General features: G+C 41.5%; 1 protein-coding gene across 4 annotated transcripts in view; it reads left to right on the top strand.

Moving 5' to 3' along the window:
* Nucleotides 1-13379, top strand: part of Ccdc91 (coiled-coil domain containing 91) — a 169281-nt gene that overhangs the window by 103491 nt on the left and 52411 nt on the right. For all 4 annotated transcript variants that reach the window (XM_085839761.1, XM_021165354.3, XM_029478591.2 and 1 more), the window contains one exon: nucleotides 432-539. In XM_085839761.1, coding sequence (XP_085695887.1) covers nucleotides 432-539 — 108 coding nt within the window. The remainder of the gene's footprint in view (nucleotides 1-431; nucleotides 540-13379) is intronic.

Raw genomic sequence — 13379 nt, 5'->3', positions numbered from 1 at the left:
ATGCTTGGCCCATGGGTACTGCAGTGTGCCCAGAGGATGTGGAGTTTTGTCAGCCAGTGAAATATGTCTGGCTTTTCTTCCTCCCCTTACCAACCCTCCCCCCACCCCAACTTTCATTTGCTCCTCATCCTGTGTGGTCTACTGAACTGAATTGCTATTTAACAAAACTATTTACCCTCTTTATCATTGTCTACGGCTTGACTTTTTTAAGGAGAAGGTGTGTAGAATCCGAGCCAAAAAAGTGTAGTATTAGCAGCAATAAAACCTAAAGATAGATGCTTAATGTCCCGTGTCAGTGCACCCTGCTGTCGTGTGTGTGGGTTCTGGAGTGCAGATTGCCCTACTTGAGATGCAGAGCTGTCAAAGACTCTCATGCCAGCAGTCAGCTCCAGGTTGTCTGATCCAAGTTTTTTTTTTTTTTTTTTTTCTAGGCACTTCTGCAGTCTTCAGTTAAGCAGCAGCTAGATGCCATCGAGAAGCAATATGTGTCTGCAATCGAGAAGCAAGCTCACCGGTGTGAGGAGCTCCTGCATGCTCAGGTACTGACTGCGTGCCCTCCACACACCAGCGCTCCCCCTGCCTCCCTCCTCCAGACTTAAGGCTCTTCTCTATCAGCTGCCAGCCGTCCATGCTCCTTGATGTATCTTGGAAAACAAGTACCCTTGAATAAATGTAGTTAGAGAACTTTATGATAGACTACGACAAACAGGGCCAAAGGCCTACACTACGTGGGTTTCCCTTTAATCCATGATCACTCTCATTTCCATTTCTGGGTTATATTAAGGTAGACAAAGTCACAGAAGCAGAGAGATAGCTGGTGTTCAGAATGTAAGATTAATTTTTCACAGATGCTTACAAACAAAATATATGCTAACAGGGAAACAACATATTAATTTTGGACTTTTTAATAATTCTCTTAAGTAATGATTTCTTTGTGAAATTTTTAATGTTTTTAAAAGTTAAAACACTGAGCTACTTTACAGAAATTAAGCTGCTAATCGAAGAGCTTTTATGGGTATACCATAGTCAGTAATATTAGTCAGTAAGATACTTCTTTGTGATGCTTTATGACATAAAACTTGGAAAATGGAAGCAGCTTTTTAATAGGTTAGGAAGAAAATTAACTACAGTTGAGGAATCAAAGTTAAGTATAAAATTTGGTGGAGGTTATGGATAGGCTAGAGTCAAGTAGGGATCTGTTCTGTTAAAGATCTCTCTCTCTCTCTCTCTCTCTCTCTCTCTCTCTCTCTCTGTGTGTGTGTGTGTGTGTGTGTGTGTGTGTGTGTGTGTGTGTGTGTGTGTTTGAGCAGGGGAGGAGAGAGAGAGAGAGAGAATGTAATGTCTGTCTCCATCTTTTTGTGAGACAGGACCTTTTACTGAACCTGGCTGACCTGACTGGCCAGCAAGCCTCCAAGAGCCTCCTGCCTCTGTCCTTCACTGCTACAAGTTTGTAACTACCTGTAATTTCAGCTCCAGGGAATCATAACAAACTCTGGCTTCTGCAAGCACCTGTGTGTACGAGTGTGCACATACACACACACACAATAGAAGGGGAAGAAAAGTGAAAGAAACCCTGTGCATAGGATCCTCTTAGGTAGCAGCTAGTCTCTGGCCTCTCACTGCTTTATTACAGTCCACTCTGCTTGCTAAAGGCAAAGCTGCATGGTGTTGGTTGTGTTTCTGTATAGCAGAGTCTGAACTCTCAAGTTGAGAGAATTATGAATGTTAGGGTAAGGCTGTGCGTACAGAAACATTCCCCCAGCCATAGGTTGGAGCACACAGGGAGTTGTCTGACAAGGAGGTAGTAGGTTGCATCATGAGATACCTACCAGTGGTCACCTGTGTTCATATTTGTCTCAATCTCTTTGGTAAACAGCTTTCATATAATTCAGTCTCAAAACATTCTCTTATGGTTGCTTTCAAGTGATTTCCATTTGGGAGGTATATAAGTATTTGATGTAAATTAATTTAAAGTTATTTATGTATATGTTATCTGAAGTAGATCAATCTCCTTTTTTAATTGCTTACTTTGCATCCTGTTCACTGCCCCCTTTTCCAGTTACCCACTCCCACAGCCCTTCCCCCATCCAGACTCCCATCTCCTTTTTCTCTGAATGAGTGGGGGTCCTCCAGGGTATTCCTCATCCCTCAAATTTCAAGTCTCTACAAGACTTCGTGCTTCCTTTCCCACTGAGGCCTGACAAGGCAGCCTAGCTAGAAGAACATACCCCACATACAGGCAACAGCTTTTAGAATAGCCCCTATTACTATTGTTCAGGAACCACATGAAGACCAAGCTGCACATCTGCTATATATGTGCAGGGAGACCTAGGTCCAGCCTGTGTATGTTTTTTTGGTTTGTGGTTCAGACTCTGAGAGCCCCAAGGGTTCAGGTTAGTTGATGCTGTTGGTCTTCCTGTGGAGTTCCTATCCCCCTTAGGGGCTGCAATCCTTCCTCCTATTCTTCCATAATAATCTCCAATCTCCATCCACTGTTTAGCTGTGGATGTTTGCATCTGTCTGATCCACAGCTGCTGAAGCCTCTCAGAGGACATGCTAGACTCCTGTCTGCAAGCATAACAGAGTATCATTAATAGTGTCAGGAATTGATGCTTATCCGTGGAATGGGTCTCAAGTTGGGCTGGCTCTTGGTTGGCCTTTCCCTCGGTCACTGTTCCATATTTGTCCCTGCATTTCTTGTAGATAGAATTAAGTTTTAGGTAGAAAGTTTTGTAGGTGGGCTGTTGTCCATAACACTCCACCAAGGTTCCTGCCTGGCCACAGGAAGCAGCCTCTCCAGGCACATATTCCCAGTGCGGTGAGTCACAGCTAAGGCCACCCCCATTGATTCTTGGTGGTTGCCCTGCATCCCAGGTCTCACTGATTCTTGGGTGCCTTCCCTATCCCAGGTCTCCATCTCTTCCTGGAGAGACCCTTCCGCCCCGCCCCCCATCTATTGCAGATTTCTCTTCATTTTAGTGGCCATCTGACCCTCCCCCTGCCCCTCCCCATGCTCCTCCCGATTGCTTCTCCCACCCAGTTTCCTCCATCCATCTGCCTTCCTCAACCATTCCACATTCCATTCCCCCGCCCAAGTGAGACTCAAGCATCCTTGCTTATGTTCTCCTTCCTGTCAAGACTCCTTGGGTCTATGGAGTATAGCACATGCATCTTGTATTTTATGGCTAATATACACTTATAAGTAAATATATACCATGCATGTCCTTTTGAGACTGAGTTACCTCACTCAGGATGATATTTCAAGATTCATTCATTTGCCTGCAGAAATCATGATGTCTTTGTTTTTTATAGCTGAACAGTATTACATTTGTAAATGAACCACTTTTTCTTTATCCTTTCTTCAGTTGAGGGGCATCTGGGTCGTTTCCAGTTTCTGGCTATTATAAATTAAGCTGCTATGAACATAGTTGAGCAAGTGTCTTTGTGGGATGTTGGAGTATCTTTTAGATATATGCCCAGGAGTGGTATAGCTTGGTCTTGAGGTAGAACTATTCCCAGTTTTCTGAGAAACTGCCAAATTGATTTTCAAAGTGGCTGTACAAGTTTGTACTCCTGCCAGCAATGGAAAAGTGTTCCCCCTTGCTCCACATCCTCACCAGCATGTGCTATCACTTGAGTTTTTTTTGATCTTAGCAAACTGACAGGCATAAGATGGAATCTCAGAGTTGTTTTGATTTGTATTTTTCTGATGACTAAGGGCTTTGAACATTTCTTTAAGTGTTTCTCAACTATTAGGATTCCTCTGTTGAGAATTCTTTGTTTACCTCTGTACCCCATTTTTTAATTGGGTTATTTGGTTTGTTGGTGTCTAACTTCTTGAGTTCTGTATATATTTTGGATATTAGCCTCTGTCAAATGTAGGGTTGGTGAAGATCTCTTTCCATTCTGTAGGCTGTCTTTTTGTCTTTTTGATAGTGTCATTTGTCCTACAGAAGCTTTTCAGTTTTGTGAAGTCCTCTTTATCATTTTGTTGATTTTAGAGCCTGAGCCATTGGGGTTCTGTTCAGGAAAGTGTCTCCTGTACCAATATGTCCAAGGGCATATCCCACTTTCTCTTCTGTGAGATTTAATTGGGTATTTCGGCCTTTTTCTCTTGGGTGTGTTTGTTTCTCTGACCATGGGCTGTTTCCCCTGGCTCTCTGCTGGCTCCACCCTGTCATTGTCCTCTTTGAGGTAGCTTGCTTGTCTTGGTTGGTGGACTCAGCCATACACTGTCCTGCCCCCGGCCTGGCAAAGCTCATATCTTGTGTCTCTCCTTTATTCACTTCTAGTGGGCAGCAGTGCAGGTACTAGGTTTTCATCAGGTAAGTACTTAAGAAAACAGAAACTGATAAACAAGACCAAAGGAATTTAAGTCAGAAAGCAAGGAAAACACAGACATGTATTGTGACAACTTATTTTCCTGAAATAAATTCATTTTATAAAATAAAAGTTGAGGGGACTTGTGCTTCCCCACAGCTGTAACTTCAGTGGATCAGACTGGCATGAAAGCAGATAAAAGGATATTTTTATTGCTCTGTTTCTCAGACAAAATGCATTTCGAAACTTGTGACAGATGGGATTGGTATCATAGACAAATAATGTGCTGTTAGAAAATAGCTTTAATGTAACTGCATCAGAGAGGAAATTAATAAAGGCTGAAAAAGGATGGGAAATAGGTTACACAGAGGTTGAACAGTGACTTAGCAGTGATCTTTCCCAAAGCATAGGAGGCTACTGCAGTCAGAGCTTTCCTCCAACTTCAGAGTCCAGAAGGCACTTGTAATCAGGATGTGCAACACAGTGTTAGAAAATTCGGTGGGAGAGGGGTGTGAGATTAAAGGAAGGGTGCACATATGTAGATAAAGACATACTTGAAGAGATAAAAGGGCAGACACTCTGAAAGCTAGCATGATGTCATACCTTCTCTAAATCCTAAGCTCAATCACTTGAAAGCTTTTAAGTATTTTCCTGACACAGAAGTACTCAACACACTGCAGCGTAGCCTTGTGTGAGTTTTCAGTCCTCTTACACAGCCACCCCTGCTGACTCCCTCTCCTTGCCTCTTCTGTCCTCCAGGCCTGTTAGTGTGTGGTTCTTTGGTGAACCCTGCCCTTAGTGATGTGTACCCCTAAGGCTCTCTTCCTCTGCCTACAGTTGCTCCACTGCACCTGGCTCTTCTCTCTGCACATCTGGGTTCTTGTCTGATGTACCTTAGATAGCCATTAGCAGAGTCCACATAGGTGTTGGGAGCCTTTATTCATTCAAGGCTCCCACCCTAGCATTGTCCAATGCCCGGTGTCCCAGTGTCTGCAGTCTGTCTGTTTAAGCAGAGGAATGAATTCCAGTGCCAAATACTAGAATTACAGAGGGTGGAAGTCTGGCTCCCAGACTCCATAAAATCTTCAGGTTTTACCTAACTCAGTAACTAAGTTACAACTCAATAACTAAGTAACTGCTTGTTACTTTTGCATACTGATACTTACATGGGCAAAATGAGATGAAACTGCTGGCATCAGAATTCAGGCTGTATGAAAATCGTTTAATAGAAAGTATAATTAGCTATTAATTATTAGAATTAAAAAATTCTACACAGTGGTTTATAAAGTAGCAGCAGTGTTATCTAAATTGTAATGGTGTTTTTGTTCATCTTTACCTATCAAGAACATTTGAGTCTCATTGTTATTAAATAGGCAGATAAAGTGTGCTCTGAGACCATTTATCTGCCAAGAAAAACACATTTTATTAACTGCTAATTATTGTCCCAAATGTGTACCTAGGGATATGTGAACAGATCATGGCTAACCAGGAGATTGTTTTCTTCTACCACATACCTCTCTTTGCTTTATTCTCTGCTTACAGTAAATTTAAGAAATTTAATAAATCGTTATTTTAAAACAAAGCCTACTCCACTAATAAGGCACGTGTTCCTATTTCTTTTGAATGCATTCTTAGGGAGAAATGAGTCACCATCCTCCTAAAACCAAATAAGCCATAAAGATAAGTCAGGTTCATATTAAGATGAAAGCCAGGACAGACAGACAGATATATAATCTCCATGAACATTTTGCTTGGCCTGTCTGGAGTCTCTCAGTTCATAGTCTATTCAAATAAAGACGGCTTCCTTGGCAGTGGCTGCTGTCCTGTTGGAGCAGCAGCAGCAGCGTTGTACAGGGGGATTTGTCAGGGAGCTAGAATAGGAAACTGGGAAGCATGGCTTTTAGTCCTTAGAAAGATGACAAAGTGCTGTGGCTACACAAGAAGAATGTCCCAAAGGGATGTTGTCCATTCTGGTGTTTGTAATCATGTTGATAGATGCTGTATGATGCTATTCCTGGGGAAATGTGAACAAATAATCTACTCACCACGGATAATAAACCTGTGACTGACCACATCACAGCACTGATACAACCCAAATCCAGTGACAGACCATAGCACTAATACCACCCAAGCCACTTGGTAAACCAGTGAGTTGGGTTATTTACAGGAATATGGGTGAGGGATTACTTTCAGGAGTAATCCCTGACTCAAAGACAGCTGGATCACCAAAAGCCCACCCTAGCAGTGGTGATAGTTTACAGATAGTTGAAATCCTGGACCACACTTCACAACTTTGAGGCAGTTCTACAGTCTGAAGTCTGTGCCTGACAGACAGACAGATCAGGTGATCTGAGCATCATCTCCAAGTAGTTCAGCTCTTCTGACCCTCTCTCTTGGCCAGTTTTACAGTTTGTATAGGGAAGGGTTCACCAGGTCAGTTTTAGGGACTTCCTGAAACGTTTTAGTTGTGGACTTGCTGAGCTTAAGAATTTCTATGGAGAATGGAATGTTTCACCTCCCTTTAGAACATTCCTCCATCTAAGAGCTTTCCTCCAAGACGTAAGGTTTTACAAGATGGAAATTTTATCCCAGAGGCAATTGCTGTACAATTCTAGAGTAACCTCATGGTAAGCTGTTAAAGAAGGTCCATGACTCTAAGCACAGTGTTTTGCTAAGGGAGTGTATCAGGGCTAATGTGAACCTTTGGAGGGACAAAGTTGTTAGGCTTGTCAGACTAGAAAATACGTTAGTGCAGACTGCACTGAAGTCAGGGTTCACACAAAACCCTGTGGACAGAAACATAATGTGTGAGGAGGAGAATTAAACAACTGACTACAAACAGCTGAATGAATCACATATGGAAGGGAATCAGCTGGGGTGGCATCTGTGGGGGAATGTGTCTGTATGTCTTCATTCTGCTCAGTGTCCCATGAGTGGCTTGGGTAGAGAAGGTGCATTTCCACATAGTATATAGCACATTGAAAGTGTTCAAGACACCAGCATAGCAGCACTGTGTCTAAAGTGGATACAAGGGTCTTACACGAAATCCTTCAACATCAATACCAGATTAGAAGGAATCAAACTCAGCTGTCTCATGTGCATATAACAGTTAGACTTTAAACATCAGGCCTTAAGAGTTAAAAATACTGTTCCATTGATTTAGTTCCTAAAAAATAATAGAGGTGGAACAGTCCTTGGTACTGAAATGGGCTGCCTGTACAGAAGGCCATGTGTGGGAAAGGTCATGCTTGTTAGCTTATCCTAGAATTAGGGTTAAGTATGCGGAATTAGGAGCCATTTCCACTCAACATGCAAATACAAAGTCTCAGGTGAGCCTCAAATCACACTGGAATGCAGTTGGACACACGAATCCATTTTCATATTAAAACGGCATTCTTGCACCCCCCAGCCTACCATAGAAACTTCCATGACAGCCCAAGAGACAGCAGCTCTCCTCCCTGTGGGAGGACAAGAAGCTGACATTGGTGAGTTGGTGGTATCAGGGTCTCAGACATAGTGAGTGATGACATCAAGTATTCTCAGGTTTGCTTCCATGGCTCTCGAGACAACTTTGGATGTTCACGCCACGTTGTGCCTTCCCTAGAGGGGACCCAGGCTCCCCAGCTGTTACCTCAGCATCATTGCTCCTGAGTTAGAACATTGTTCTTTTTCAGGGCGAGGTAACACTTCTGTGTAGACTGAAAGACAGAAAAAGGACACAGTATGTGATGGTGGCCATTCATTTCCCCTTGTTCTGGGAGTGTTTTTTGATGATCTTGCTGTCTTTACCTTAACAATTTGGGAATCCCGGTATCTCTTCAGAAAAAAAAAATGTATTTGTCAGAGTGTTCCTGTGGGATAAGTCAATACTTAACAGTAATTTACTATGCTATGCTTATTTGCTTTCAGTAGAAAAATATCAACAGAAACTTACAGAAAGACAGGAAAATAAACAGCTCAACAGGAGGGGGCTTCTACCCACAGAGTCTCCATTTCTTTGGCGGGAGGTGCTGGGTGCTGGGTGCTGGGTGCTGACTGGCTATTTTAATGAAGATTCTGGAGAAAATTCTATGATAACAGATTCTGCGCCAAACAAAGAATTAGTTATTTCTTATTTTTGGTACCGTGTAGCCCAGAATTCCTAAAATTGAGTTAATATGAGGCCTACTTTTAATACTTAGACCCTCAATATGCAGAAAGAATTGTTGTAGCATTGCACGTAAGATTCTCTGGACCAACATTCCAGTACTCACCATTTGAACCCCTTTTACAGCTGTTTGAGGAAAAGTTCATTAGGTATGGTGATTTTACTTGTATATGCATGAGTCTACATACACCTTAACTATAGCAGAAATTATAATATTTGTGTATCAACAAATGAGCAAAAAATTAATAAGTGAAGTTCAAATTATAAAATTATCTAAATCACATGTGCCCTGTTCCCCAAAACCCATATGCAGCAATGTTACACAGCATATGTGTGTGTATCTGTGTGTCTCTGTGTGTACTCGAAGCATTTTACTGCATTAACTCATTTAATACTAATACTTAAATATTATTGGTTGAAAATTTCAAATTATTATAATTTGATTGCTGAATTATTAACAGTGTTGCACCATAAGTCTGGTATGTGCCTATGTGAGGAGAGGGCTGTGTGTTACTGAATCTGTTGCTCAGTTACTCTCATATCCTTTCTGTTATTAGGGAGACTGCAAAATATGCCATCTGTGTTTTCCACTTTAGGAAATAAATTATTTTGATTTAAATTCCCCTTTTCTAGCTGATGCATGTTTCTTGCATATAGAAGAGAGACAATGGGTTTTGTTAATGTCCTTTGTTCTATAAAAGACAGGGCCCCAGTACCTCACACGAGCCTCACACAAGGCTCATTCTAGCCTCTGCTCTGCATATCTCCAGCAGTATTTTTAGTCTATTTACTCTTTTTCTACCTGGGCATATGATCTTCTAGGGAACTAGGGCATTAATGATATTCAATAGCACTAAGTTATTTACCTCAGTTAAAGATAATAAAGACATGAGGATGCATCCATCTTTCCCAAGATGGTCTCAACCCAGTCCGCACATTCTGTTCATTTAGTGTTTAGGTGTGAGAACGGCTCAAGGGAAACTGGCAAGCTAAGAAAGTGTGGAATGAGATTGTTAAAAGTAAAAGGTAAACTCATGCCAGGAGTCCTTACAGCCCCAGGAAATGATGGAGTAGTAGAGGCTCTCTCAGACCAACAAACAAAAGATCTCATCACCACCAGATCTGACTTAAGGGAATGCTCAAGGGAGTCATTCATTACTTCAAAGGCCTTTCTCCAAATCCTCGATGTCATGAAGAGCAGAGATGCAAACCCTCTATCCCCAGAACCACATGACAAACAGTACTAGTTGATTAAGAGGAAGCTGGAGATTATATATATTAAAAGCTGGGAGATACATATATATATATGTATACATATATATATACATATATATATGTGTGTGTGTGTGTGTATACATATATACATATACATACATATACACACATATATACATATATATGTGCATATATATAATAAAAGCCTCTAATATTGAAAATAAACAACAACAGCTATGTCTTCATGATCTCAGGACTGTCAGCTCAGCCTTGAGGAGTGGGGCAGGGAGGCTTTTGTTTAAATCTTTTTATTGATCATCTATCTTCTTCTTTCTTATGTATGTGTGGCCTGGTTTTCCACAGAACCAGCAATTTAGTGTGTTACTGGTCTGTGTAAATCTTACCCACAGCTATTTCCCAACATGGTCTGGGTGTAATAAGTGGTTAATGGCAATGTCCACCAGGGAATCTTGCAGACCAGATGACTTAGGGAGACTCAGTATAATGTCCTTGAAGCTTTGGTCTGGTTGCATGTAGGTCCTTATTTAATTAGTTTATGGCCACTTTCTGTGCAGGGTTTAGATGGATGCCAGCCTTATTTTCCTCTCAACATGATTCATGAAAAACTGGCTGCTTGTTTTTATCAGTCAAGAATTAATGTAATTCTCGCTTTTCTTTGGGTTATTGGCAGTTGTGATGATATGCTGGGCTTACAAACTTGTCTGTATAATGTGTGGCTTACTGACTCTCGGAGCTTTCAATATGTGTGTCCTTTACTTTAAATATAGGACATTGTATCTCTAAGAAGCTAGATATAAAATGGATTATTTATAGTAATGATACTATGCTGGCTCTGAAAGCAAACGCCAGCCTGAGCTTGTGGGAAGACTTGACAGACAGGAGGTATGTTAATGGGACCTGAAGTCCTGGGTTTTGACTGTCAGAAAAAGCAAGCCCCTTGGGGCTGCTGCAGTGTTCATCACACCAAGCTCACCATCCTGGTGCATTATTCTGTGAGTATTGACAGAACCGCACAGTCTTGCAATAGCCGCTTAAATGAAAATATAGTTACACCAAAACACCCTTTATGCCCTTTTTATAGGTCATCTGCACATATGTTTGGAGAGAGATCAAGAAACACCCTCCCCTGAGATTGGGAGGCCGCTTTCTAATATGAATCATGTCATTCTACGTGGTGCCTTTTATTTTAAACACTTTCTAGCTTCTAAATTTTGAATTAGTTATTAAGTATCTTAAAGAATTGGAGGACAGCAGTAGAATGTTTCCCATGTCAGATGCTTTACTTTGTGCTTTAGAGCCTTGCTGTGCACACGCCAGTTGCTATACTTCAGGATGAATTCCTTGTGAGCAGTGGCTGTCTGAGCTTCTCTTTCCACTTGACTGACAGGACTGTTTTTAGGGTATGGAAGCTGCGGAGTTCCCATCTGCCTGGTGTTCCCAGTCACTCACACACACCCACAACTTGTACATAGTCTGTTTTCCTAGTAGCACTACATTACAAAGCTCACAGCACTCCCAATGTCCCCCAAAGTGTATATAGTTCCTCCAGTGTTTACTCTTGCAAGTACACATTCTGGGCACTTGGAGGTTTTTGTTATTAGGAACATCGGGTGAATGTTCATGTCTTTCAAAATTCATATTGCCACATAATTCCGAGGGCAGGGCTGGGAACAGGACCTGGAGGGTGGACTCAACACCTCAGCGGGAGGCAGTGAGAACCCAGCCTTGAAGGTGTCACTGCGAGACCAGGAAACTGCTCTCTCTTCATTACTACGTATGTATGATAGGAAGTCCCTGCTATACATCACTTCTGTGTCCCGTGGTATTGTCACACCCATGCAAACGGGATGCTGCTAAGATATGAGATAGTTGTGGTCGGGCTTGGTACATCTGAGGATCATTTCTCTCAAGCTGCCGGTCACTGCTGTGAGAGTCTACTGTGCTATGTTTACACAGATAGAATAGGGCTGAGATGAATTTTCAAGAGCTGTTTCATTTAGAGGCGTAGAGACAGAAAGACTCTGCTTAAGTTTTGGAGTGTGTCAAAACCTCTGATTATCTAAACCAGCTATCTAAGATGGAAGCCTACTGTGGAAGTCCTGTCAGCCTCTGTGCTACTGGTCTCCCAATGTTTTATTTCTTCACTTGGTAAATCAAAGCCCTGTTTAAATTGGAGCCACTGTTTACTGATGTTCCCCATGCTTATTAGGAATATGACTATTGGTTGTATAGATCTGCTACTTTAGGCAATGTTACAGTTTGATTTCATTCTCAGTAAGAAGCATGTTGATCTTTCTGGCTTTGTGAAATCTCAGTTTATCTTCTCTAAGGTTTCTTTCCCAGTAATATTTAACGCACTGTCCCATAAATGACTATCTGTGATTCATTTTATAGCTTATCAAGTTATCATGCATTTCCATTCATGTCAAACAGAAGTGACCATGCTCTTCTAGATCCTTCTAGAGTCCTTCGAGTTCAGTTGGTGTGTACAGAGTAAGAGACTTGGAAAAAGTCAGACAGTTGTACAGAATACGCACCAGCAAATACCACAAATACAGAAGAATAATGGTAGGTTTCAGGTACAAAGTATGTAGATAAGTATGCCTGGCCACAGGCCACCAAGATGGCTTAATCTGAGCTGCAGTACAGAGGAGGCACCAGTGTGTGATTGGGTGGATCTGCCCCAGGCATGACTTGTAATGTTTACATTCATATCCCAAGGAAGAAGAGGGTGTTGTGTTAGGTTGTGTTGTGTTAGGTTGTGTTATGTTAGGTTGGGTTTTGTTTTTGTTTTTGTTTTGTCTTGTTTCACATTCAGGAATCGAGTAGAAACCACAGAACCTCTGTATTTGCATCTGAGTCTGGGGTCTGAGTGCTTTCTTTGGGGATGCAGTGTAGACCTGGATGCTTTGTGTTTTGGCTGTTTCAAAAGATTGTTTTTGACACCCTTGCACGCAGCTTCTACTCCATAAAGCTAGAACTTATTTCTCCAATTGCATAATTTTATAACTCTTTTATTTTTATATCTTCATGTAAAATATATATAAATTTTTATTATACTTTTTTATTAAACTTGCACTGCAGTTTTAAGAAGTGATATATTATCTCATGTAAGCAAACTGTAACAGACCCCTCTTGGATGAGACTGGCTGGGATAGTTTCAGTTAATTTTTGTAATGTCTTTTATGGAGCTGTAAAGGCTAGTCCTGTTAAGCAGAGCCACCACACATCAGCTGTTCCCCAGGGAGAAGCAAGGCTGCACTGCTGGCTCTGGCCTGTGGCCTTTGCAGCCCCCTGCTTGCACTGCACTGCAAAGCCCTGCGAGCGACTGGATTCAACTTTTGAACATTACCCTGAGGCAGCTTATGGATACTTGTAAAAGAAATAAAGATGTGTTTTTAAGGCAGTTTGTGACTGCTTTATCCATGGTAGGATGGGTGAACCCACTGAATATTTATACAAAAAAAAATCTACTTAGTCAAATAAAAAGAATCAATGACTGATACATGTGGTTGATTGTCTGACTTTATATAAGCATGGTGAATTAAATACTTCTCTGCCATTCCTCCTCATCTTCCCATGAACTAGAGAGGGTGAACGGAATGGGAGGTCATTCTGTCTTATTTTAAGAGTGTTGTGAAAAGCACAGGAATAAACAGATGGAATCCATTCTGTT

Source organism: Mus caroli, unplaced genomic scaffold (genome assembly GCF_978045245.1).
Source record: "Mus caroli unplaced genomic scaffold, Mus_caroli_1 scaffold_7, whole genome shotgun sequence".
In the NCBI taxonomy this organism is placed as follows: Eukaryota; Metazoa; Chordata; class Mammalia; order Rodentia; family Muridae; genus Mus; species Mus caroli.
The sequence above is the reverse complement of the archived record's forward strand: the minus strand, read 5'-3'. Positions and strand labels throughout refer to the sequence as shown.